Here is a 27,157-nt window from a genome sequence, read left to right on the forward strand (position 1 = left end):
GGCAAGTCGCTTGGCCACTCTCTCCGACGACGTGGGGGCCGCCGTTCCTCCTGTTACTGGTACTGTTGCGCTTTGCTTTTGCCCTCGACGTTGCTGCCGCTGTACCGGCATCTTCTTCTTCCTCCTTCTTCCCACCTAAGTGATGCAGCCGAGCATCTTCGCAAGTCGGAGAAAGCCTCTCTTCTTCTCTTCTGTACACCAATGTGATCTAGGCAGGTTTCGTCACTCGAGGATGATCGTCGTCGAGACGTCGTCAACAACACTACGTGTCCGTAAGAGCTCTTGAGCAAAACCATCTGAGGCAGACGGACGGATAGCAGGAGAGAGGAGAGGAATCAAGGAAGAGTAGGCAGCGATCAGGAGTTTGCCTGACTCCTTCCTCTCTCCTTCTCCTCCTCGTTTGAGTGGGTCGATGAGCTGCTGCATGGACCAGTCGTCTGCGCCTCCATCGCATGCTTCGCAGCCCGCGCGATCGGTATTATAATACATTACACCTATACAGGTATATCTCTGCCGTTGCAGAGGAACTCGATGAGGAGGAGTAGGAGGAGGAGGAGGAATAGCTGACTGAATGATCCATCCTGCAGCAGCACCGACGAGGGGAAAGGGAATGGAAGCAAAATACCTTCTACCGCATCCCATCCTCGTTTGGACCTCACGGTCTTCTTCTTCCATCTCTCGCTCGAGGTATGTGTACATAGATATAACATGGATTAGATTATACATTCGAGTGTATATATGTCGAGCAGTTTCTCCTCGATCACGTGACATTTACACACATATACATGTGTGGTATATATTGTAACCCTGCGCATTGGAAACAAACTCGATGCAGTGGTATGTGTGCCCCATGCAGTTTTAATTCAAATTATAATCCCGTGTGAAACATCATCGGAAGAATTTCTTGCTGAATTTATTACAGCGTTTTCATTTCCGGGTATTTCGAACCATCTTTTCGTTTTACCGCGTATCCTTCCTTTTTCTTTTCAACTTCTCTCTCTCTCTGTTTCCTTCTAGCTATAGGTATTAAACCTCTGCCCCATTCGTCCACGAGGTATATAAAATACATCGTCCAAGTAATAAAATCCGTCGTGCTTGACAATGAACTGAATTCATTCGTGATCGTAAGCTGTGTTATCATCGAATTTCGATACCGATATAACACCATGAATAAATAAGTACCTCCAACGTTTCTTCTGCAGCTGTGAGAGCGTAACCGTATAGGTATGTACATGTAACACACCTAGAGGTGTACACGCCTTTCTTTACGGCTCTACACTGTTAAACTTGTACCAAGGAGACCCTTTCTCCGGTATATAGATAATATTGAGTCTCCGCAGCAGCAGCAACGGCAGCAACGCAGCGGAGGAACTCGATCAGTGTTACTTTATGGGTACAGAGTTTACAAAGCCTACATGCGGTTGTTGTAAACTCGCTGCATGATTGTGCACGCCGTGATACAAAAGTGGCGCACGGGGTGATAGATGGAAAGAATAGCGAAATTAAGGTCAATCCAATCCCCCATCACCTGCTGCAGGGAGGGAATCTAAAAGGCTACTGCAAATTTTTTCAGGACAAATCACGTCTGGTAGAATCGATTATTATGCTACCATTTTTTAGTAGCCAAATGTTCCAATGGAATAAGGTAGTGAAGTTCAAAAATTTTTTAATTTCGTGAAATACCTTGAACCCTCCATACTTTTATAGAATTGTAATGGTAAAACTGAACTGCATTTTTCTATTTCGAAAAAGTTTGACATATTTGACTAATAACTCTGGCTGCTAGCTTGAGCTTCATATTTCTTTCAAGATAGTGTTCGGTGACCAGAAGAGATAGAGATGAAACAAGGAAATACAACTGTAAACAGGGTGTCCATAAAAATTCCTGAACATTCGTAACATTATTTTCAGCTGTATAACGACAGAATATTATTCGTTTTAAATAGTAATCTTTAAATGCGCATGATACTTATTGTAAATAATATGCTCGTCGATGAATATAAATTTCCGAATCAGTTGAATCCCCCCCCCAAAAAAGGGTTAAACATCCCTATGCCCTGCTTAAGACATGTATCTACGGTAGTTGCAGGTATATGAGATGTGGTGAGGATATTGACGCGAAAAAAGAATAAATTCTTCGCATTGCCGCGAAGAATTATATTTCTTAATAATATAACTATAGTAGATGAATTATGATATAATATTTCGAAGATACGATTTTAATGTGAAATGAGTTGAGTAAGAGCTGTCATGATTAGACCTAGGACGAAATTTTACGCAAGTTCAATTGGATGAAAAAATTCCCGATTGCTATATGAAATTCCCCAATATTTCACGCATTTTCAAGAGCACTTTCGAATTCCCGTATAATTCCCGGTTCTCCAGGAATTCCCGGGCGCCTGACACCCTGTATAAATTAAGTCTTCTACAAATTTATATTTCATACGTTTTTTCTCACAGTTAGCGTACTCGTCTCGCCTGTAGCTTCTAACCCAAAAGCTCTCCCACTTCCAGCTTGGACTCAAACTTTTCGTTCTTTAACAAAGAATTCTCGAAAAAAATTACACCCAATCGATTACGACTATATTCATTCGAAACTTGGGTTTTCATATTTTTCAGAGCATTAAAAATCAAACCCGGTGACGGATGCTGGTGTTTTTTTTTTTTTTTTGACGCTACACCATGCTCAAAAATGAAAAAAAAAAAAAAAAAAATCGCCGACGGTGAGGATCATACGTATGTATAAATAATATACCTATACTTGCTATCAACGGGTATAAAAAGAGTTATTTTTCACATCTTCTTCTCACAGTTCTTTTCGTTCGTTTAATTTGAATTTATATAACTTAAACGGGAAATATCCCAGTGATTCCCACCCACGTATATGTACATAATATTAAAATATGTATTTGGACACACGCACGGAGAGAGAAGGAATTTCGTACAACATAAATCCATATACGTAGGCTGCCCGTATGCATATATATGTATATATAGATGTTTTATTTATACGAGGATCGGATCGCAGTTAACCGATGTCGCCGTAAGTCGCCCACCTTTGAAGCTACGACAGACCGCGTTAAATCGTTTCAACTTTCCGCGGTGGGCGGCGATGATGGCGGGGAGGGAGGGGGATCGACTTGAGGTTCTTCATCGCTCTTGCTTTCTTTCTCCCGAGGATTTTGCGCGGCGGTTTCACTTTTTTTCTATTACAGGTATACCAGTTTCTATCGGCATCTCATTATCATACTTGAGCGGTATCGTAATCGTTACACCCACGCAACATATTTACTTCCCGCTTCTTCTACACACATGTAATGTGAAATACAATATCGTATACATATATTGCGATGAATGTGTAACTACGATAATCTCGATTTGGCGATCAACGAACTGACGTACACGTGCTACAACAGCAGCACCCGTATAACTTGACACTACGTGCATGGAAGTGTATTTGGTCACGGCGATCGAGTAACGTAAGAAGTGTCACACCTGCGGGATGATGAACGAACGTCGTCTACTTCCGCCCGTTTACTGCACGCGTTAACGGACACGTGGTATATACACGAGATATTATTATTAACGGGGATGAAAACATCCGTACTGTGCTTATAAGAAGACAAGCGTTATTAAATCGGGGTTGAAATTCCGAATTTGTAAAGTTCCGAAAGGATAAAATGCCGAAAATATGAAAATCTGAAACATCAAAATTCCGAATGAGTTTCCGACCATTCGAAACTTTGTCGTTTCTTCAAAGTTCGATTTCTTTACTTCAAGTTTCGCCGCAAAATAATTCGGAATTAGGCGTTTTCGAAGCTTTTTAAATTCGGAACTTCAACCCCGCACCATCAACGCCTGGCTGCCTTATACGGGCGTATCAAGTGTCTCCTAATCCATCCAGCACCCCGTATGGTGTATAAATGTACTTGTAGGATAAAAAAAAGAAAAAAAAAAAAAACAGTTGCAGGACTTCACACTGCTGTTTCAATGCCATACGACCGTCTGTACGACGACGAAATGAACAATTCACGTCGTATAATGAGAAATAAAGTTTTGGAAAGAAGGGCTCCATTGAATTGTAAAATTAAGGAAGCAGCAAGAAACGATCGATATATATTCATACATACAATACATTGTGTATGAAAAAATGGTGGTTTCGAAATTTCAATTTCAAAATCATGTTTACAAAACAACTTGAAATTTCAACATCCAGCCTTTACAGTCGCTGTAAGAGCTTTATACCTTATCGTACTCTACAATACACTGTATAATTGGTACAGTGAAAAAAAGAATTTTAGACATAAAAGGAAGAATGAAAAGAAATTAAAAATATAATCAACGAGGGAATGAAATCCGCGAGAGCAGAATACGCTACATTTTCCAAAAGATCCACGTAATACGATTTACGATAGGTATTGATAAATTCCCCAATCCCGACTCTCGAAAATTTCGTTTCTGGTCAAACTTTCCACCTGTAGCGAAATTGTTTTTCTCGTTTTTCACCCTCTTCCCTCGGACAGTTGTTGCTGAGAAATTATTTCCTCGACAGACGCGTCGGACGGCGTTATACACGGAATGTGCGATATCCGGGTTACCCATACTTTTAGATACGTACGGATAGATCTACGTGGTTACGATGGAATTCAGCTTAGAGGCAACGAACGAACGAACGACCATCGTGTGGGAAGAAGAAGCAGCGGCGACGACGAAGTTGCAACATCGAGAAGCGTACACAGGTATCAGTAAAGGTATGGTAGGTATAGCCGAGTACTCAAGGCGTTTTGAGGACGTTTACCCAACGAGGAACGACCTTGATCTCCAAGAGGAGGTGGTAGGTGGTCCACGGGCGTGCAACGCGGCGAAACTCGGTGTGCCTCAGCACCGTTTCGATCCTAAGAGATTGAATTGTTCTTAACGTTAATGTAACGATTCCTTTTTAGGAACAAATCATTCGTAACTGTGTAGGATCGTCTCAAATTGAGTGATATATTTTTAAAAAGCAAAGTGTATTCGGATGTCGTAAATTAAACTACCTTAAAGTCGTTGGAAATTTTCAGAACAATGATTTTAGTTTCGATATTTCGTTGCGTTAACGTTGCTAACTTTGATATGGTTGGATCATTTTTTTCCTATCTCGGGCAACGCCTGGAGGCTCGAAATACGTGTGATAATGATTAATTAATACAACAGGATCTTTACCTATCACGTATTTTCTATCTTCGTTTATACAGCTAAAAATTCATCGAATGATGTTCAAACGTGTTCGGTTATTTTCGCATATCCTCTTATTTTTACCTCAAAAATAGGTAATTTAAGCCCGTGTGAAAATTATAACCGTTCATGTATGAATTAAAGTGTATAATATTAGGGTGTTTCGGAAAAAAAATAATTTTCGATTTTCCACCATAGCACCCTCTTGAAAGTTTGTTTATATCAAATGAAAGATTCTGTGAAAAGATGAGCGTTCTGCGTTAAATGTGGAAGATCGCGATCGTGTGATTTTACACTTTCTTTTCACATTTTTTTGAATTCGTTGCAGCACTTCAATTATTACTTCTTTCTCGAAATTTATATTCAACCCAAACATCACGATCCACAACGCAACGATATATCGTCCGTCAATCTTATGCTCCTAAATTAAAACTTCGTATTAAATTAAAACTACTTTATGAGATTAAATTAATAATGAAAAAGTCGTCAGATGCGCTTGTCAAACATGAAACGAAGACTTGATATTACAAGTGTGGGTCTTCTTAGTGACCTAAATTGATATTACGATTGATGTAAGCAATAAGTAAGAAATTATTCACGATACTTCATCAATTTAAATAAATGCATAAAAGTGATAAATCAACTGAGCGCGATCTTCCGGATAACGTAGAGCGCTCATATTTTCACAGAATCTTTCTTTTAACTTGAAAAAACTTTACTTTAAAGAGAGTGCTACGGTGTAAAATCGCCAATTTTTTTTCTAAAACACCCTAACATTGTACAAATTATACAAGGTACACAACGATAATACACATGTTAACATTTACCCCCGCGTTTAGTGTGAATTATTTTTAACATACGTTTTTAAAACATATTTCATATCGCTGATACAAAAAAGATGTTGTCGGCTCGAAACTTTCGTAATTCGGTGTTGTCGTTTCCCTTCTTTCTTTATCCTAGAATTTAGTTTAGATTACGAATAAAATAAATATAAAAAAATCAGTGGATTAATAATGCCGAAAGATACAAGTGAAAAGTAATTTACTCTTCTGCTATAACGGGATCGCGTTTGAAACCTTTGCAGAGATATTTTGAAAACGACGATTGAATAACCGAATACCGGAGGTATATTAAACGTGAAAATATAAAAGGTACTATTTATCACATAGGCGATACACGTACTTATGTATGCGAAAATTGGAATGAGAGAAGAGGGTAAAAAAAAAAAAAAAAAAAGAAAAAATGGATGGAAAAAACGTCGCGCAAGTATGAATAGGAAGTAATACGTCACCGGTTCTGAATAGATAATGTGATATACCGTCGATTTGCTGCCAGCACCGGCGGCTCGCGTTATACGGAAGAGAGCGCAGAGAATATACCGCAAGCAAACACGTGCCGTACAGCTCCGCATGAGGAGGCAGCAAGGCCCCGTTGTGTAATAATTTTTGTCACCCTATCTAGGGGCCTTGCCTGTTATAGGAAGTTGCCTGTGTAATATTGACAATGCGCTCCAGGATGTTTAAAAATTGATACACGCGTTTCTACCTGCCGCGTTAGAATTAAGACAGACTTATGTCGCATGTAAAGAGTGAGTCAATCGAAACTCTTGATTGGCTGAGGGATACGACCTAATTCATCAACTATATAAGCTCCTCCCATTCTCGAAGTTTCAATTGACTCACTCTGTACATATATATATATATATATATATATATATTAGGGTGTTTGAAATTTTTCTTTTTTCCCTCCAAACAGTTTCAATAGTTCCATTTAGGTATAAAGATACGCCTGTTAAAATTTGAAATTTTAATGTTAACATTGAGAGGTTGCGCGTCGCACTTTTCTATTTTCCATAGAATGAACACGGGGAAAAAGGTCTCTTATTATTTTCTGATAAATTCACTCGTTGAAAATTTATTTAAGGTCCTTAAATAACTTTTGAAAGAATAGACATTTGTCATAAAATGACGAGAGACCTTTTTTGAAGATATTAAATTAAAATATATTATATATATAATATATATATACGTGGTGTTGTAAGTAATTCGATTTTAGAATTGCGCACATACCCCCGAATTTTTTTAATCAAGGATGTCACGTTGAAGTTAGTGGCGTTAACGTAACGAAACATCATGCTGATAGCGGAAAAAAAACCGTTATTTCGCAATTTTCGAACCGTTTGAAATTCTGTAAACCGTAACAACCAAAATATGGTCATATTCTGCAATCCCAGTTCCTTCTCAAATCATTGCAAAGATAAGAAAATAGTGATTTTTTCTCCTCAACGTTTTGTTACGATATAATGTTACTGACTTGAACCTCGTTCGAGGATCGAAATATCCAGGATTAACAAAACAAATTTTATAATTATAATCTGCCGGCTTACTAATTAAATACGGTGACTCGTGTGAAATTTTATTCCAAGTATAATTTCAACAGTAATTCAAATCGTTTTTCCAACGATACATTTATTTTACAAAAACTTTCCGTAGTAACTACAGAAAGAATGAAATTTTTCTCGATGTAACGTCACCGCTGTGATTAAACGTCGAATTCGATGCTAACAAGTGTCTATCTATCCACCCATCCGTCTATGCATGCACAACAAAACATACGGTGTGTATATATATATATGCATGTGTGTATACAAGCCGTAACATCTGTCAGACACGCGGGTTTTGTAACTCGTTGGTAATGGGATCACGATGGTAAAGATAAACGGTGTAAAAAAAAAAAAAACGAGATAAATAAAATAAAAAAAAAAAAATTGGGACGAAACGAAGAAGACGAATATTTCGTAATAACTATTATCATCGGCGGGTAGCCGCTGTGTGCGTAAAAAGCGGATGCGGAAATATTGGATGATGTTTGGTTTTAGGCAACGTAAATAAAATGCAACCAGGGCAGTGCTTGTACACTTTGGACGGTTATAAAATCTAAAAATAGTGTGCGAGTGCACGCTCCTGAAAGGAGAGATATTAATTTAATAATTTAACACGAGGATGACGCGTTTGGAGTGTAGCTGCAACGGCAGAAACTAAGCGGCTGAATAAGGGAATAAAGAAAGAGAGACAAGTGGGTAATTGGCGTTGGTAATACACGAATGCGAAAGCGAATATAAACGTGAATATGAATATGAATATGAATATGAATATTTTTGCCGATCTTTCCGAACTTCTGAAGATCAACCGTCATCGAACATCTTTTTCTTCGGTTTATAGCTGGACTGATTGTGAGAGTTGTCGGATACTGCAAATTTTCATTTCCCTCGGTCGGGTAAACGCTTCGTACCTACGAACGGGGCTGAAGTTAGTAACGCGATCGTAACGAAACGTTGAGAAAAAAAAATCACTATTTTCTTTATCTTTTCTAGGATTGCGGAATATGAAACGTTTTTTTCTCAGTATGAATAGTTACCAACTTCCACACGATATCCTTGACTAAAAATATTCACGAGGCTGAAGTTAGTGACGTTATTGTAATGATTAACGGTTCGGAGAAACGTTATTTCAAAATTGCAGGAACGTCTGAAATTCGGCAAATCATAACAAGGCAAGATTTATTCATATTTCGAAAACTCAACTACTTAAAAGTCACTAACTATAAACTTGCAGTAACGTTAACGTTACTAACTTCAGCCTCGTTCGCACCTGCAGCCCAGTGACGTCACACACGTACGTCTACTCGTCTCGAGGATTATGAGAGGACCTGCCAGACGGTGCTGCGAAGGAAACGCGGGGTAGCAACGAGTGTGACACAATAGAGCGGTCGGACAAAAGAATCGTTAAAGAGACGAGAGTGGTTCTTCTCCTGGCAAAGGAAGAAAAAAAGGAAGGAAGGACTATTTAACCGTCTAACCTGCAGGGATTAAAGGATTTTTCGCCCGATTATCGAACGTCGTCGACGAAGATGAAAAATTGAAAATAACGTCGAGGTGCGGTTCGCGTTAGAGGTTCCACCGGGGGTTCAATTAGAGGCTCGTAAGCGGTAATTAAGCGCGGTTGGAACGAGCCGAGGGACCAGGCCGCACCTTTGAGCTTCTGGCGATGAGGTGGTGGGCATTATTCGGGTGAATTAAAATGGCAAGAGTGGAATATTATCGATTAATCGGAGGCGGCAGCCGCCGCTTTCGGCCGCTCAGCTCGCTCGCTGCGGGATTCGTACGCGGTGAGTCAGAAGGGGTTACCTTTCGGAATTGGGCACTTGCACTTCGGCGCGGCGACACCTTACCTTCGGATAGCTCGAGGTCCAGCTCCGCAAGCTTTTCCCTAACGTCCTCCGGGAGCTTGCTCACGTCGATGTTAAACTCGGCCATCGCTAGGCCATCTGCGCTTTACCGAAATCTCCAATTTTTCCTACCGCACATTCCACAACCCGTTTAACACTACTTGGCCATCTTGCTTTTTACTCAAACGGTTTCGAACGCCCGACGCCAGACGGAGACACACGGCAGATGTGTCAACCTCGGAAACAGGTGATCTTCGATACCTTGCTTGATTTTTACCGTTCACCTTCACCAACGGTCGCAGACTGGCGAACGTGGCGCTGCCTCCGTCCCGGCATTCACGGGATTGAAGTTAGTAACGTTATCGTAGTAACGAAACAGTGGGGAGAAAATCGATATTTTCTTCATTTTACTGTGATTTTCAACGAACTAAGATTTCGAAATATCAGTGAGGTTTGTTTTATCACGGTTTGCTAGATTTCAGACAATTCTAAAATCGCGAAATAACGGTTTTTTTCTCAGCATCAATCCTTACTATAACGTTACTAACTTCAATACGATTCGCGTTCGCCGCTTTGTCGAACTTTCGGCATGTATCAACGATGAAAACTGACATGTCGATTCGTTTTAAAGCGGTGTTTAAAAGCGCCGTGCGACGTCCCGATAAAACCATAATTACCACTCACTTATCACGTTGTGCGTTGTTAATTAACAATAAGAAGCAAGCAACCGCGGACCAGCTCTATATCTCATTCGCCATCCCGCTCTGCTTTTGTTTCGATTCGATTCTTCGATATGTTCGAAATCTCACAGCCGCATAGTTGCCAATACTTATATACGAAGTTACGAAAGTCTCACGAGAAATCTAAATTTTGTGAATTCTACGTCTTGCAAAAATTACTTGCACATTTCTTCGCTTACACAGTATTGTCACGTCTCAAGGAATTCACTGAATTGTCGGAAGAAACACTTTGTTTGACAAATAGTGATGGATCAAACGATTTACAAAGAATTCACTTACAGCTTCAATTGTTTTTTTACGCGGTTTACTTGAATAATTGTTATCGCAGAATGACCAACATTGCGAATTTAGTGCGAGTTTAACCAAGAATCGAAATGCGTTATCGATAAGAACGAATATTAAAATACTGACCGTTTATTGGCCACAAAAATCTTACAGGTTAGTATCGATCATCCCCCTGACACTCCCCACTGCTCGTATACTAAAAAATTGTACGCGTTTTGTCCCCGTTTTTTAGTTCCTCTACAGGGCGCTAGTAGACTTCTGACACGCCCTCGCTGACCGCGTGCAAGCTTGTCAGATAGCTACTAGCAACACTAGTGGTGGAGATTGGCGGCAGAATCGAGGGACATTTTGCGAACCACTGTTAGCAGCGTGTGTCAGGGGGCTGGTATCGACAATTCGGCGCGTTAAACTGTCAAATGATAACTGTCTTCACTTTACAATATACGGTGCAGGCACAGCTGACTAACCCAAAACGTGATGTTGATTTCTATAAGCTGAGCTTATCGGTTGATCTTGAATACAGTGATTTTCAAGCACTGGAACAATATGGATCTCCTAGATGATCGGACGCTCAAAAACAAATATCAAAAGTCAAAACTGAGGGTAAAACTATGGGAAAGTGACTTTATGGAAAAATATGGACGGAAACCTAACAAGGTGCGTAAACTCAAAGTTTTCAACGTATTATGATCTCAATCGAAGCTGTTAACTTTTTACTCCTCGTTTCCAAGCATCTTGAACTAACCTTTAATATGTTATTCACAGAACGACATCAAGGATGCAGACGTGACCATAAGAGACGCATACAAAATGTACTGGAAGTTGAAAACTCGAGCCTTAGAGGCGACCCTGACAGACATAACATTCTCCGATGATATCCAAGCCAATATATCGACCACTTCAACGTTGAACACATCTGCTGTAGAAAACGATTGCAATAAGCATAATACCCCACAGTCCGATTCGCGCGATTCAGAAAATCTTAAACCAGAGTCTGTCCCAGCGATGAAAAACAGCGAATTCGAGGCAGTGCCTTTCGCGGAGGGATTAAATCCTGATGGTGCATGGGGCGATCATTTGAACAAGAAAAAGCTGCCTACGCCAAAAAAGAAACAAAATTTACTTGTCGGTAGATCGTCTTCGTTTCAATTGTCCCAAAAAATGTTCAATAGTACTAGTTTCACCAAAAGAAATCCTAGAAAGTCGCTGTCGATGGTCAAATCCAAGAGCAGATCGGAATTGGAAAACAGTAACACATCCACATCCACGTCTCTGAAAGACGGTACTGCAAATAAGGCAGAGGATGGATTTGACCCAAGTGACATTTTCAAGCCGATGTTTGGGGACAAGATGAAAGTTGTTCAGGCTGAAAATAAAGTAGTCACCCAGTCTGTGAGTGCCATTCGTCAGCTGATAGATGGCAAGACGATCAATGTTTGTAGGAAAATAGACGCCGGATGGATAGATAGATGCTCAAAGCAGAATAATCTTGAACCCCTCTCAGGAAACATGAATAGATTGTCCGGGACCAGTGATTCTGGAGTTGAATCGTTGGAGGCAAGCTTGTATTCGCCTTACTACGCAACTTCTGTAACTAGCTCGCAAACTCCGCAGTCTTTTTCAGATGAAGAAGATTTCATATGTAACAGTGATTCGGAAGGGGAACGTAAAAACAAACGTATCAGAAACAAAAGGAAAAGTTACAATGCTGCAGAAAGCCAGATGGCTAAACGGCCCTGCATTGATTCTTATCAGGCAAATTCCCAAGATTTTACAACACCCGAAGACCCATCACAAAATCTTTCTCACTCTGAGAGACCTGCCGACGTTGTGAAAATTGATGCAAAACAAGAATTGATTACAAGAACTGATGAATCAGGAGTGCGTAAAACGAACAAAGAGGATATTATCGATGTCACAAGACCTTCACCTGCTGATGAAAAAAATAAATCCTTAGTTGTTGAGACCGAAGATCCTCCACCTGAGAATTCTTTGCCAGAAAATCCTCCTTTATTAAATAGACAAACCAGAGGAAAAGTTTATAGAAGTATTAAGCATAATGTTGTCAATGATACAGAAACTGTAGACAATGATGTAAAAGATAAGAAGAAAATAGTTGGTAAACCAAGGAGAACACGAGTAATACATGGTGTAAGAAAGCAGCCGACAAGAAGCGTTAAGAAAAAAAATGATGAAACTGATTCGGAGGATGAAAATATAGGAAATCATAGAGAAACTGCAGATGATGATGTAGAAGAAGAAAAGGAGATTGTTAGAAAGCCAAGGAGGACACAAGCAGTATGGGGTGCCAGAAAACAGCTGACAAGAAACAGTAAGAAAAAAATTGATGAAACTGATTCAGTGGATGAAAATGTGCGAGAAACTCCAATTTATGGAGTAGAGACAGTTAATGCAGTGCCTCGATTCTCCTTACCAACAGTTGAGAGCGGAGATTTAGTTGCCGATTTCTCACAAATTATTGCGAATGAAGATTCGAAAAATGAAAAGAACTCCAGTACGGGCATAAAATTGAAAAAAAAGTTAACAGATAAGGAAAAGTTGGAACAGAAAGTAGCAGCTGGAAATATAAACGAAAACTTTGTGAGAATAAATTTGAAAAAGAAGGTATTTGTCCGTGGAAAGAAGACAATGACCTTTCAGAAGTACAAAAAAAATCAGTGGAAGCAAAAGAAGAAAGAGCTGGCATCTGGGGAAGGTGGCTTGGACTTGGCTGACTTGGTTGAGAAGAAAGGAGTCTTAACTTGCTTCAAATGCGGCGATATCGGACATTTTTCAAAAGAATGTAGATCACTGAAATCCGCCGATCTCTTGCCACTGGCTGCTGATGAAGAGCCATCTGAATATCCGACGCTTGAAGAAGCAGCTAAGATGGCAAACGAAGCTGTTCTTGGCGCGCACAGAAACAGACTGAATCTTATCCCGCAAACTGCTTCTCGACCCATCGACACAACGATACCGAAAGAGAAAGTAGATGGAACTGATGTACCAAATGATTCAGAAGAACCTGAAGCAGTTCTGTTTAACGACGAAAACCTCACCGATAACTTGGACGATCTTGATTTCGAGGAGGATCTTGAATACCAAGAACCGAAAACTGTAAGTCAGGCACTTTATTTCTAACTTCCGAGCAAAAAATGATGGGGAAGTCGTAAAAATATGCTCATTTTTCCAGCACGTCCCTTCAAGCCACAAGGTACCCGAGCACTTGCTGGCACAACTGCTTCGTCCAGAAGTGGGACCTGTAAAACCTTTGTATCCCATGGGGTCGATCGACGAGCCCAGTGGTAACATTTTTGTTTTTTCTTCAGACAACCATTTATCGAACTGTATGTTTGCTTAACTGCTGTTTGATTTTTCAGTAACGCCAAATGAAGTGTTAGACGCATTAAAGAAGTTTGGCCATGAGAGCTTCAGACCTGGTCAAGAGAAAGCTGTGATGAGAATATTGACAGGCCAGTCTACTTTAGTCACTCTGTCGACTGGGTCCGGAAAAAGTTTGTGCTACCAGCTCCCTGCTTATCTTTATGCCAAGCATTCGCCGTGCATCACTCTGGTCATATCTCCACTGGTATCTTTGATGGATGACCAGGTAACCGGTGTTCCAAAGTTCCTGTCCGCGGCCTGCCTTCACACTGCGATGGGGGCAAAGCAACGTACAAAAGTAATGGACATGGTTAAGGAGGGAACCCTAAATATTCTTCTCGTCTCTCCGGAGGCTGTCGTTGCTGGCGAAAAATCGACAGGCTTTGGCGCCTTGTTGAGGCAGCTTCCTCCCATTGCTTTTGCTTGCATTGACGAAGCTCATTGCATATCTCAGTGGTCGCACAATTTCCGACCGTCTTATCTGATGGTTAGCAAAGTACTGAGAGAAAAGTTAGGTGTTAAAACTGTCTTGGGTCTCACTGCCACAGCCACAAAATCAACAGCCGAGAGTATTGTCAATCATTTGAGAATTCCAGACGGTATGGCCGGAGTCATTTCCGATACCCCCTTGCCCCGAAACTTGACATTGACTGTATCGAAAGATGCTTATCGAGATCGTGCGCTAGTGGCTCTCCTGGAAAGCGGCCGTTTCAAAGATTTGGATTCTATAATTGTTTACTGCACTCGCCGAGACGAGTGTGTCAGACTCGCTGCACTCTTGAGAACATCCTTATTTGTGAGTACATATTCAGGTATTATACATATCTTAAAAGTAAATATTTCGAAAAAATAAGTTGAAAATTTATTTAGTCTATCCCACTTCAAGACACTCATTCCTTGTTAGATTCTGTGAGGAATAATATCAATCGTCAAAATTCTCTGCAAATACCTAGTAAATTGTTCTTCAACAGAATCCCAAACGACATTCAAGAGCCGATGAAAAAGTATCTGCCATAGCGGAAGCCTACCATGCAGGCTTGTCTGCTAGTCGGCGCAAGGTTGTACAAAAGGCTTTCATGAGCGGAGAAACTAGAATTGTGGTTGCTACAGTTGCCTTTGGAATGGGTATCAATAAGCCCGACATCAGGGCAGTTATTCATTTCAACATGCCTTCAAGTTTTGAGGGATACGTACAGGAGGTTGGACGTTCCGGGAGGGATGGTCTCCCAGCCCATTGCCACCTGTTCATAAGCTCACAGGTGAGAAACTTTACTGACTGTTGAATCGAGCACTTCTTTAAGCACACTTTTTTTCTAGGCGCACCTTTTTCACTTTATTTATCTCTTTTCAGGAAGCAGCTGATAAGTCTGAGCTACGTCGTCACATCTACGCCAATGGCGTTGACAGACACATGGTTAGGCGTTTGTTACAGAAAGTATTTGTTCCTTGTTCTTGCACGAAAACTGGCTCTAAGTATAGTCAAGTGAACAAAAGATGTCCTGGACACGAAGTCGCGATACCTGTAGACGAAACTGTAAAGCTATTGGACATTCCTCAAGAAATTATCTCTACTCTACTTTGCTACCTGGAACTTCATCCAAAAAAATTCATCACCTCTTTACCATCAGTTTACGTTAACGCCAAAGTAACAAGCTACGCCGGTCCCAACGCACTGAAAGCTGCTGCTCAATCTGTAAGAAAAAATTAGAACTTGACTAGCATCTGATTTAAATTGTGATCTGTGAGTTAGCAAACTTCTAAGATTTAACATTTCTGTTACTAGTCAGCACCACTGGCCATGGCGATTGCTCTAGATCTACAGCGAGGTAAATCTCATGATGACAGCTCAATCATAGAGTTTCCGGTCGTTGATGTCGCAGCTGCTATTGGATGGGACAGTGGAGTAGTCAAAGGTCACTTGAAGGATCTCGAGTGGAAAACCACAGGTATTTTCACAATATTTCCGTTACTCCTCTCCTTATAAAGATCGATTACATTCTTGTTGCACGTATTGTGATAGACACGGGCGGCTGGAAACGGAGCGCGATATCGGTAACATTCGACACGCTCGGCTTCAGAGTAAAAGCACCAGGAGATCTTTCAAATGCAGAGTTGGATGAAGCTCTAGATGCGTTAGCTGATCGTGCAATGAATCAGCAGCGCACGAGCCTTTGTCAGCTGGAGTCAATATACTCTGCGTTAACAGAAGTTGGCGTAGATTCTGTGAGGCAATGTCGAGAACTCACTGAAGAACTAACGATTAAGTCTGATACTCTAAAGACGACAATCAGGAGTTACTTCCAGTCGGAAAATCCCATGGAAAATACAGACTTGACACTTGAGGTGTGTTTACAACTTTTATTCAATCGCACTTCTCACGATTATCTTTTAACATATTATAAAACATGTACGAATATTTTTCCAGATACTATCAAATTTATCATACGATTCATGTGCATTTCAAATTCGCAGACGAAGCTGCTTAACGAAGACCAGATTGCAAGTGACGTTCGCAGCCTGGTCCAATGTTATAGGGACAATAATTTTACGGGGCGAGCGGTTGCTCGGATTTTCCACGGGATTCAAAGCCCCAATTATCCAGCTATGGTATGGTCTCGCTGCCGCTTTTGGAGAGCTCATCTCGCCTCGAATTTTGAGCTCATTTGTCAAGTAGCTACACGTGAGATTTTAGCAATGCGATAGCACGCGTGCACGCAAAATCTACAATTGTAATTAGTTATCACTCTACGATCTGTCAGTATCGAACGACTTGCGAATGACTGGTACATTTTATAACTTATTTAATTTCCTAATTTATTATCTCGCGATCATAAAATCAGAGGGTGTAGCAATAGTGATCACAAAGGGTTCGCTCGTTACCTCTGATTTGTTATTTGAAAACTTGACAAATTCGGAACAAGTTTGACTGAATGTATTACTTGCATATTCAGTCCTCTACAAAGTAATTTGAGAACATGAGATTTTTATCTCTTTAGTCAATTGAAGTGGTAATATGGCATACATTGTGAAACGAACGCTGGTCTACCGAAATATCAGCATGTTTTGTTATCTGGTGCCTTTTGCCGGTAGACCTATGTATTTATGTATAAATTTTTAAAACCTCGCGGTTAATAGCAGTATCTGTATATTTTAATACGTATAGAATAGAGTTACATTTAAATATTTGAGTTGCTAATAAAATCGGATGCGAACTATACGAACAATTTTACGTGTGTATTTTTTTCTATGCACCCGAGCAAATTGAATAACAATTTAAAATAAGGAGTGGTTGAACTTTTGCACGCGTTATTCAGCAATTCGGAGAAACTGGAAGAAAAAATTGCATACACGAAGACTATAATTGTATATTTTCTAATGTCTATTATACGCTAGACGAAAAGTTGTATTTATTACCAGAAAAAAGGCACAAAAAACAAGTAGGCAAGACTAAAGTCAAAGATCATGGCTATATTGAATTATTTACAATTTCGTCAGGTTGCATTGAATTCTAAAGCATGTCGTTCTCATAGCTGTGCAGAACCTCATTCGCTCGTCAGCCTCACGTAATCTACACAAATTGCATATATGCCTGCGTAAAAAAAGAAATTCATTATGTACATCAATCACATGTTATACAAAAGCGTAAAAATAGTTGGATTCGACTATTTATCGCACTCGTTAAACCGAGCAGGACTTATTATTTACGTTGAATATAAGTTCCAAATCCGATAGTATAGCTAACAGTGTTGATAAAAAGCACGCAACTTTTTACCGGAACAACTTGTTCAAGTACGGAACTTACGTAAAACATTTTCCGATCTTTCGAGACGCTCGCGGGGTCCAACATAAGTGTTGAACTGATATATACACATAATTTCATATGTACGTACCGCGTACACATGTATATATACATATGAATATCATTAATATATGTACGTATGCAGGAAAACATTGTTTTGATGGGATTCTTTTTTGTTGAACGATTACTCAGGTGGCTAGGGTCAATCAGGTAACGACTCTCTTCATGTAATTGCACTGTCGTAAAAATTTCCCTGCTCGTATCTCCTGCATTTTTCCCACCCTATCCATGCACGTTTCGCTTTGGCACAATGCGCAAAATTCCGAAGTGATGGAATGAAACGGAGATCTGAAATAGACGTCCGCATTTTTGAGGTGTTTGTTCTTGTGGTGGGCCCACACGTGAAGAAACACTTCTAGGCACATCAGTATCGCGATTACCCAACGGAAATAAAATACTAGGGGTATAAGTAGCATTGTTGGATTCGTTTGGCCGAATGGTTCGCTTCGCCTTAGAACCCGTTTTACTACTCGTGAACATTCGTGATTATCTTGATGTATGTGATCTGCCGTTCGTTCCTCCTCCTCCTCCTCTCCGCTATCTTGCCTCTGTAGTGCACGAGGTATCTGGAAAATTACAAGGTACACCTTATCATTATCATCACTATTATTGTCATCTTCATAATCGTTTTCTTATCTGCAAATATGTGCTACGCAATTTCTGCACAGTCAATTTATTGTCGTGGCGTCTATTTTTGGACTCAATTCCATATCCCGTCATTATCGCTACTGGTATTAATAACGAGTTACCTATCAGGATATGTCTGTGTGCTTGTAATATATTATGTAAATTCAACAAGTATCAATCATGTATAAAATAAGGATGTTGTATCTTATTATTCTCTCTATCTCTCTCTCTCCAAATGATGATGCAAGTATTGCATTATCATTCAATGCGATCGTTCTGTTATTCACGCCGACATATTCTGGTGCAATATTTCACGCATAATTAAAAACTTTTGCTATCCACTCTTATAGGTTTGTTTTCGAATTCGACGCAAACCGTCCGTATTTCAATTTTGAAACAAATGCCTCCTAGCCGTTTCTTCTTTAATCACGTCGCCAACGTCGATGTATTCACTCTTGAATTTTTATTATTTTTTTTTTACATACTAACTCTTCACGCAACACGACCAGCTGTCGTAATTATGAGTTTCGCACGATGTGCGGTGAACACCGTCATAATGGAATAACCACACGAAGACATAAAGTCGGTGTTAATAAATAAAATTATCGGAATGAAACGCAGGAAGTGCATAAGCGTGTAACTTCTGAAAATTTACGAATATGGATGTATGTATGTACTTGGATTGGGGGGGGTTTTGCTTGGATGGTCTAAAATCATACCTATATTTAGCATTTTGTTTTTTTTAACAAAATGAAAACCCTTACAACAATTTGAATTCGAGGAATTTATTATTTATAGTTTAAGAAAAAAAATGTACAATTTTTTCATTGAAATTAATAACAAAATGCCGGCATGACGAATATAAGTAGCGAACGACCACGTTGTCAATCCAGTGACGAAGATTCCTAGCTCTATTTTTATCAAAACGACTGAAATTTTGACACAATCTTTAAAACTTGTCTATCGATTCGAGCTCGTGGTTAGATTTTTGAATTTCGAGTCCAACATTTTATAACAAAAATATTTTTCAACGTTTGGGATACGGGCTCGAACCTGAAAAGGTGTTTTTGAGTCGACAAAATTTTTCTATATGTGTTCCAAGTTGGACAGTGATGTCAGGAGATGCGCCACCGCAAAAACCATCGAGTTCGGATTCGTTCGCTACTTATACGCGTCATGCCGCCATTTTGTTGTCAATCTGAATGAAAAAGTTCTAAAATGTTCCTGAAACTATAAACAATAAAGCCCTCAAACTCAAATTGCTCAAGTTCTAATGATAACTTGCATTTTCATAAGAAATAACAGACTTTGACTTCTTACAGGAACAACCTTTCCTCAACTTTTACCTACCTGAAAGGGAACCCGTCGGCGAACAATTCGACCGTTTCCAGGGTCTTCCTCAGGTTCCCCAGTTTCGAGATTATTGTTTTCGGGATCGGTGAAGTTTAGAGTCAGCGACTGGCCGGCTCCTCGCAGCGCCACGCTTTCGAGGCTTTCCCCTGTTTCTTCGTCTACGAAAACGTCCATTCTTAAAGCTCTGCTTTTGCGCTCGTAAGCTCGACAGACACCAAGTCCGCCTTGCGAGTCTCGACAAAGCCTCCGGGGTCGCTGGGGTCACTTCCCGGAAACTGGCTCGCGGTATGCTAATGAAAGAAATTATAATTACACACATGAGATGGACGGATGGCTGGTCGACGACTGCTGTCGGACTTTGTACGGAAAGAAACGAGAATTCCTGAGAAAAGATCACGAATCAGCGGATGTCTGCGTGGAAAAAAATTTAAGATAGATTTTACATTTGTCGTGGGGAATATATATGGACAACACTTTTTCCAGTCAAATCTACGTATCGATTGTGATGGATCTACCTAAAAGCATATCGTAACTCTTACCATTGGTTTTGTAACTCTTATTATCGGATTTGTAAATTGTTTTACCCACATGAGATTCACCACATGAGATGTAAACTTTACAATATTTTTCTGACCGTGTGCTCCCTGTTTTCTTAACCGACCTCATTTCTACCATTCTTTTTTTTCCGATTATACTTATGTGGCGGGAAACTGTAAAAATTCTACCATCGTACGTCAAAACGTTGATAATATCGAGATTATCAGTTTATACTTTCATCAAAGTATTTCTCGTTTCTTTTGCAAAATTGCAGTTCGTTTTATTCGACGATTTGTGCTCACTTAGCCAATTATTGTTGTAAAATTCTAGACGGTCAAACCGATTATAATACCGCAAATTACTGTAAAAATTCGATCACGAAAGAAAAATTGACATCTTTTGAAAAACTACAGTAGAGCAAGTGTTGAAAATAAATCACCGTTATAACGAATCTTCCTTTTATCTGCGAGTCGAATTTTTATAATCCGACGCAGACTTTTCTAACAAAAATCAATCAATCGATCGATCATTATGAAACAATTTCAGTTGTTAAAAAAAAAAGATTAGACAATTTTTCAAAGTCAAACTTCTCAAGGAAATCGATATTATCCCAGTGATATAAAAATCCGTTGATTCTATACTTGAACGTTGAAAAATAATCGTCAAACCGCGGACGAATAGACTAATCGTAACGACCTTCCGAAAATTTTAATTCTTGTAGCGTAATAGGAGAAAAAAAAAAAACAGTTATCACGTGATTCTTAATCGTATTCGGTACCTGCTCCCATTTGTTCAATCGCGACAATGAATTACAATCAGCTTGGTATCGCACAATCGGTATTCTTTTAAATTTCATTGCTATAAACGAGCTATTATTGGCCTGCATTTGTGACGTCGAATAAAGTCTCGGCTTCTGACTATGAGACAAGTTAATTCAAAGACTTTGAAACGTGTATACGTCACATATATTTCCTTCGAAGATACCTTGATTATAATTTACCGCAGTGGCGTTATACACACATATATCATAACATGGTCCGTTTGTTAATTATTATACCCCGTCGGTTTCTTGCGTGATCTACGTAACACAACCAACAGCTATCAATTGAAATTTTAATCTCTTATTCTTTTCCCCTGCCATCAAACACGTGCTCACTTGTCTGTTATAGATTGTCGATGCAGGTAACACGTTAAAAATTGAGATGAGCGAGGGTCAAAACTTAACGATAACCACTGGGCAAAAAAAATAATCGATGCATCGATTAATCGAGTAATCGATCATTTCGTATTTTTTGAATCTGTGCATTTGAAACTGAAATTTCGTAAATTTCAGTATATGGTCTTAGTGGGGGAAAATTTTTTTGTTGATTTATAGTTTAGTTCGAAACATTTGTCAATTTCAGATAAAAATATTCATTTATCTTACAATTATTATATTAAATAGGTACTAATTAAGTAACGCAATGATAATAATTGATACTCCAATCGCACAAATTAATATTGCATTGCATCGTTGATGGGAGTGAAAAACAAAAACCGATTGCGAGGAAAAATAATCGATTAATTTTGGTCATTCTTAGGGTCCATCGGCGAAATTATATTTCAACATAGTTATACATAAATTCGCACGATATAAATATACAAAGGTAAGGAATATAACGTTCACACGGGAAGCTGGCCAATTAACCTTGGCAAGGAACTTGACTTGGGTTTCTTTTCTGCGTGGTAAAAGTAAACTGTACAGTAGCATATATTACAAAAGGATGATTACCATCTTTTCCGAGTCTATCAAACATACAATTAAAATGTACGCGATTGATTTTATTGACGTTTGAAATTTTCCCGGTACGTAAGCACATCATCATTCGCGTTCAGGTAGACAGGCGAGAAAAAAAAAAACATCGGAGTGACTATGAAAACGATAAAATTTCACAAGTGTGTATGTACAATTATTGTAACAGCTAATCAGTACCATTATAACTATAAAATGGTTGATTGCGAGAGACAAGAGATTCGGAGTGATTATAAATCACATTAGACCTTTGCACGTGAAGAAATAATGGAGATATAGAAATTTTACGAGTATCACGTAAATAAAATCGTGACCGTTATAAATTTTGAATAAAAAAAGAAACGAAGGAAATAAAGATAGGTAGAAATCTCTGCAAATTGTCGCACAATTCGAATTACATTACAAATATATAATTATAATAAATTGAAAACTAATCGTATTGAAGTTAGTAACGTTATCGTAACGATTTCATGCGGAAGAAAAATCGGTTATTTCGATATTTTGGAATTGCTCTGAAATTCTTTGAACCGTAATAAAACGAAACACACCTATATTTCGTAACGCTAGTTCATGAAAAAATCATTGTAAAATTGAGAAAATAATAATTTTTTTCCCCCAAAGTTTCGTTACGATAACGTTACTAAAACTTCAATCTCGTTAAACACTAGGGAATTATCGAAATACCGTAGCTCCTGCAGCTGGGAACAGAGAATCAATCGCTGCGTAATCCTTATCGTTGGTTACGAATTTTTCGCATTAAACAGAAACATCGCACAAGTGGATAATATAAAAAAAAAAAGAAAGGAAAAGTAGAAATTTCCACGAAATACAAAAATGGCGGATTATAGAAAGTCGGGCGTCAATATCACACCGAGGAACTTTTACACTGACTGCTGACCTTAACGGAGTTGATGCGATGACTGTAACCGGCGCTGCCTTTGTTTTTTCCCACTTTGCGTCGCCTTTCTGCGTCTCGTGTGCGTTAGTTTTAATGTGCATACGTATTGCACCGCGAGGAAATATACACGCTGAAAAAAATTAATCTTCCCGCGAAGATTTGTCACTGCGAGAAATTATTGTGACAATATTTTAAGTATAATATTAATAATGCACGCGATGCGGTCAGCGGTGTGATTCTACGTAGTAAACTTCTTCCTCTGATTCTTCCTGCTCGCAACAGTTGCAGAATGCGAACCCGCAACGTCTGCAAGAGTTCGCTAAGCAGTAGCAAAACGCTTCTAATATGCAACACATCGTCGTAAACTAAAACACCTCGTAACTAACTGTCCGCAAATTTTTAATCATTTATTTTTCTACAAACATTTTTTTTTTTTTTTTTATTTCATTTGAATTTATCACCACAATGTTTCTTATGTGTACCGTAAGTTCTCGTTTTGCGACGTGGAGAGATGAATTTATCGATAGATGAAAGTACCACATCCAAGTTCGAGAAATATTCAATCGATTCACGATATTTTACATTGTACGATCGGCACGTTTATACGCGGTGACAAAAAAAAAAAGGAAAATACACAAAATTGTGTCGTGTACAGATATTTTTTTATCAGGCTTGAAGACGCTCAAATCGAAGTGGCGTAAGGTGTTGTAAGTTTGTTGTGCCTGCTCTGAAAAAATTGCGACTTTTCATATTAGATGTATAAATTATACGGGCTCGATAATCTGAACCGTATAACCGGTTCGAATAATATACAATACTTGTGTATATAATACAAGTATAATTTCGCCCATCGAGAAAAAAAAATAAAATAAAATGAAATAGAAAAACATTTTTATTATATTATGTTTACAGTATTTTTGCGTGTTGCCTGTAATAATATTCTTTCTATAATAAAATACATACCTATGTAATATACGCGTATAAGTTTACGATGTTCGTGCCATTTTAAACGTATGGCAGGGACTCGAATCCACGAAAAAACATCTACGCCCGCAAAGAGCCATTTATATTTATATTTCTTCATGGTGATCGTACACGGTATATAAAAACGTTTGGGTTAATGATTTCCCTGAAAATACCTCAACTCATCAGCAAACAATTACGTGCACTATATGCTCGTCATTGTATTATTATACTGCGTGTAGTACGGTGCGATACCTGTATATGTAACACAATTTCTGTATATAACGTACATGTGTGTGTGTATATATATATTTTTTATACGTATATATGTATATGTGTATATATAATATCGATTAAATTTCAAAATTCGCACCTACGCTGTACATACACGATGATGGATTCATACATACATACGACATGAGCTATACGAATGGCGCGAACATTTTATATCATCTTGTAATAAAACATTCTATCTACCTGCGAATAATCGCTGTTAATTATACGTCTATACGGAAACGAATGTGTTATGTATAACATACCTACGCAAATGGTCGTATAATATATACTTATAATTAATCGCCGACGTGACAAGAGGTGGAAATAATTATAAAATTGTACGGAAAAAAGATTCCACTTGACATACGGTGGTAATGCATATATAGATACACCGTTAGCATATCATCAAGTATGCTGCAATATATTATGTATATCGTGTTATTGTGGGATTTTATTTCCATAATCACGGGTGCAGTTTTTGCCTTACAGGCAATTGTGAAATATGCCTATGTTATACAGGTATTGATACCGATAGTCATTACACTATACCGGTACCTACGTGTGAGGTACAAAATAGTATATTGTGTAACGAGCAGGCAAACTTGGTCCTCTAGGGCCGAGCGTAAGTTTTCAATATGAGTCGTAGGTGTCGAGACGAAGACGAATATTGAAAATGCGCGAGGCGAAAAGACCGTCGCCTCCTTATTGCACACGATTCTTTATATAACAAGAGTACGTTACGCGTTTTTTCATGAAGCGCGAAATTGAGGTTAGGATTGCGTGAAGTCAAATTTGTTCGCTGAAGCGCCTGCGCGCAGTGCAGAAAAGAACACTTTTAACTCCTAGGACTTAAAATTGGTCTTTTCTTTACTCCGGTTATACGCATTCGCAGCCTCACTCGACAGTTATAGAAACGGGTACTTTGTGTACGGAGAACACGTATGGAAAAACGCGTGAAACATGCTCGCGTTATATAAACATATTTTATAAAATAGATAAAGAGGCGCAGAGCTCTCTCTGATACTCGTATGAATTCAAATTTGACATCCTCGCAAGGTCGGTTTGGTAATGAAATCTCAACGTTGTTTTAATGCCTGTAATATAGTCGCGCAGATGGAATTATACTGCACGATTCCACGACGCATCCGTACAACGGTAAATCATTGAGAAAAATACTAAAATTTGTCCGCACCATTATCGTCCAATGCACCTGACACAACGAACTGCAGATAATAGCGGAATATACCTTATCGTACGAGTTGCACGTGCGATGTTCAAATATGTGTATTAAACGGTTCTACCTGCAATAAAAATTAACTGTTTGTCGTTGTCAAATAGAGAAACGCACACACACACACACATACACATAAACGTTGTGATAATTGTTGAATTTCAATTTGCTGCCGAGTTTAATTCAGAATTATTGATAACGACAATAGAGATAATCGCGCGTAAAGTCAGCGACTTGAACACCTGCGATGTATTCACGACTTCTTGCGAAATTAGTTGGTGGAAAAAAAAAAAAAAAAATTAAAAAATTAAAAATAATAACTAATCGCCGTCACGTAACGAATATGTGAAAATCGATGTACAAAACGCAGAACAAAGCGTAATCTTACCTGACTGTGAAATGAACCCGGATCACTGCAGAACTTGCATGTAACCGACTCGATTTTATTTGCCACGAATTATTTATTCTTCCAATTTAAAACGATGTAAAACAATGACGACTCACGTTCGCATCACCTCAGATTTGTTTATTTGTTTATTTATTTATTTTTACAGTTTTAGGCGAACGTATAATTAGAATAAAAATAGAGCATTGCACAACGGTAAAACTGCATATGCGAGTATTGTCTTTTGTTGCACAAGATATTCGTCAATGTTCATTGAATTTGATAACGCTGTCGGAGGTAAAATTTTCAAATTACTTATAAAAACTAACTAATTAACGAAACGCGACACATTTCTACGAAAAAAGCTAACAATGCTATCGGGAATCTTAATCCTCGATTAAATATAATTAGCTGTCACTTCGGACGTTCCGTCGGGCTCCGAATACCGAGCGACAATGCCTTCGGCCAACGGCGTGCAAATATATCGTCATTCTTCCCCAACCTTGACACTTCCGACGATTTGCACTCGCGCATATACACCTGTTAATATCATATGTATGTATGTGGAAACTTGGGTACCTGCTTCACACAGTGTGTGTGTGTGTCAGGTGTCAGTTATACCAAAGATAAAAGGTAATCTTTTCGTATTTTTCGGCAACGCAGTCATTTTTGGACGAGTATAATGTAGGTGTATGTGTGTGATAAATTATATCGGTAGACGATTAGATCTCCTACAACTTCAAGCTATAATTACAATAACAATAATAATAATAATAATAAGTTCTCACAACGATGAATTACATAACTTATGAACTGGTACAGGTACGTACTTACACAATGCATAAATGATTAATTATTGACAGCCACGTAAAAATCAAATGGTAAAAAGTAACGGCGCATAATAGAGAGCCGAGAAATTGACTGATCGTGTCTTGATTACGCTTACTTAAAAACTTGGCGTAAATTCTATACAAAGAAACACACGTACGCAAAATGATTGTTGCGTAATGCGTATAGTTACGCCGTGGTTCTATTGCGATTAATGCGTAAAAAGATCTCCTTGGCCATTTCCATACTCTTTGCCGCGTGTACTCAATTATTTTCACCGTGTTTACAATTTGACATTGAGAATACTACCAGACGATACAGGTTTGTGTAAACAATATTTCTCCTTGTACTCAGTTTTACGCAATTGTCAATTAATTAACGAATATCCCTGAACTTAAATATCTATATCGAGATATCGTAGATTCGGACGAGGTAGTAAGATTTTTAGAACAAACAGGTAGACGCTTTGATTATTTAAGAATTTATCAGAATAGCGGAATTGTTTAGGTAAGATAGTCGTTCGTTTTATTATCAAATACAAGCTAATCGCGTGTGGTA

The 27,157-nt window shown here is 38.8% G+C and overlaps 3 protein-coding genes across 7 annotated transcripts in view; 1 reads left to right on the forward strand and 2 right to left on the reverse strand.

The window, feature by feature from the left end:
• The window catches only part of DIP2 (disco-interacting protein 2), a 44,066-nt gene extending 34,295 nt beyond the window's left edge, over window positions 1–9,771 (reverse strand). The window contains exon 1 of one of the 4 annotated variants that reach the window (XM_046610843.2): window positions 9,445–9,771. In XM_046610843.2, the coding sequence (XP_046466799.1) occupies window positions 9,445–9,529 (85 nt within the window). In that variant the 5' untranslated portion in view covers window positions 9,530–9,771. The remainder of the gene's footprint in view (window positions 1–9,444) is intronic. The other 3 variants (XM_046610839.2, XM_046610842.2, XM_046610840.2) reach the window with 3 other exon arrangements.
• A 439-nt stretch (window positions 9,772–10,210) lies between these two features.
• On the forward strand, window positions 10,211–18,085 carry RecQ4 (RecQ4 helicase). The gene is made up of 10 exons (XM_046610844.2): window positions 10,211–10,619; window positions 10,919–11,123; window positions 11,232–13,583; window positions 13,660–13,771; window positions 13,847–14,646; window positions 14,822–15,109; window positions 15,202–15,543; window positions 15,634–15,796; window positions 15,871–16,193; window positions 16,323–18,085. Exons 2-10 carry the CDS (start codon window positions 11,013–11,015, stop codon window positions 16,551–16,553), a joined length of 4,722 nt encoding a protein of 1,573 aa, XP_046466800.1. The 5' UTR covers window positions 10,211–10,619; window positions 10,919–11,012; the 3' UTR covers window positions 16,554–18,085.
• Window positions 17,299–27,048, reverse strand: LOC124211604 (uncharacterized). 2 transcript variants are annotated; one of them, XM_046610856.2, is made up of 3 exons: window positions 25,775–27,048; window positions 19,687–19,979; window positions 17,299–18,275 (listed from the first exon to the last, which is right to left on the reverse strand). In XM_046610856.2, exons 2-3 carry the CDS (start codon window positions 19,861–19,863, stop codon window positions 17,856–17,858), a joined length of 597 nt encoding a protein of 198 aa, XP_046466812.1. In that variant the 5' UTR covers window positions 19,864–19,979; window positions 25,775–27,048; the 3' UTR covers window positions 17,299–17,855. The 2 variants fall into 2 exon arrangements, with proteins under 2 accessions (XP_046466812.1, XP_046466813.1); XM_046610857.1 differs by lacking the exon at window positions 25,775–27,048 and adding an exon at window positions 22,703–22,849.
• Window positions 27,049–27,157: the final 109 nt, after the last annotated feature.

Source organism: Neodiprion pinetum, chromosome 2, assembly GCF_021155775.2.
Source record: "Neodiprion pinetum isolate iyNeoPine1 chromosome 2, iyNeoPine1.2, whole genome shotgun sequence".
NCBI classification, from domain to species: Eukaryota; Metazoa; Arthropoda; class Insecta; order Hymenoptera; family Diprionidae; genus Neodiprion; species Neodiprion pinetum.